Genomic DNA, 863 nt, shown 5'->3' with positions numbered 1-863 from the left:
TATTCTATTCTATTCTATTCTATTCTATTCTATTCTATTCTATTCTGTTCCAGAGAGCAGAATTCACCATGTCATAAATCACAGGAAGTTGTCCAGGTCCTGATGAAGCACAACGTCTTCACACCGTCACACGATAACTACCATCCTTGACTCTGCATTTAATAATTACTTTTTGGAAATTCTGTATTACTCTTCAATGCCAGACGGACCAAAACACACACACAGATTTTAAAAAGTCTCATCCCTCCATGTAGCATTTTCTCAAAGGTCTTGTGGAAATGTGTGGAATTCCTCTCTCCGCTGTTGCATGTTTACACCGGAGGGGATGAGGGCAATGATGCTTTCTGGGTTTCTGAGTGCGAGTGCTACTGGGCCAACAGCAATCAGAGCCGGGTCCAAAGACAAACTCACTTGTAGGTGGTGGTGACTCTGTTCTGTCGGAGGTCGTCCCACGAGGCGTACTCGTACAGGACCTCGGTTCTGTACGGCGTCCACGGCATGACGTACAGCCTGTCTCCGGCCTGCAGGGGGTCTTTGCACCAGGCCCCGGACTGATGCTCCGCCTCCAGGAGCGAGGAGTCTGGCTGGATGCTGAGAAGCGAGCCGGGGCACACGAAAACTAAGAGCCGGGCGTTAGGAGAGCAGGTGGAAAGCAGCATGAGAGAAACGGGGAAGAGAACGGAGGCAACGTAAGAGGAAGAGAGGAGGAAAGCAGAGGCAGGTGTCAGGAGGAGGGGTGGGGGGGATGAATGAAAGCAAGAAGGGGGAAAAAATGAATTGAATTACAGATGACGATGCAGAGATTCGGAGAAAAAGAAGAATGGGGAGAAGAAGAGAGAGATTTAAAACACCTCTGATTTCAG

At 49.0% G+C, this 863-nt stretch overlaps 1 protein-coding gene across 5 annotated transcripts in view; it reads right to left on the bottom strand.

The window, feature by feature from the left end:
• LOC106945978 (adhesion G protein-coupled receptor L1) overlaps positions 1–863 on the bottom strand; it is a 54826-nt gene that overhangs the window by 24036 nt on the left and 29927 nt on the right. For all 5 annotated transcript variants that reach the window (XM_015030007.1, XM_015030008.1, XM_015030009.1 and 2 more), the window contains one exon: positions 412–619. In XM_015030007.1, the coding sequence (XP_014885493.1) occupies positions 412–619 (208 nt within the window). The remainder of the gene's footprint in view (positions 1–411; positions 620–863) is intronic.

The sequence above is a fragment of the Poecilia latipinna genome, unplaced genomic scaffold (assembly GCF_001443285.1).
Source record: "Poecilia latipinna isolate Pla-1442-1.1 unplaced genomic scaffold, P_latipinna-1.0 Scaffold169, whole genome shotgun sequence".
Lineage (NCBI taxonomy): Eukaryota > Metazoa > Chordata > Actinopteri > Cyprinodontiformes > Poeciliidae > Poecilia > Poecilia latipinna.
Note: the sequence above shows the minus strand (reverse complement) of the source record. Positions and strands in the feature narration are given on the sequence as shown.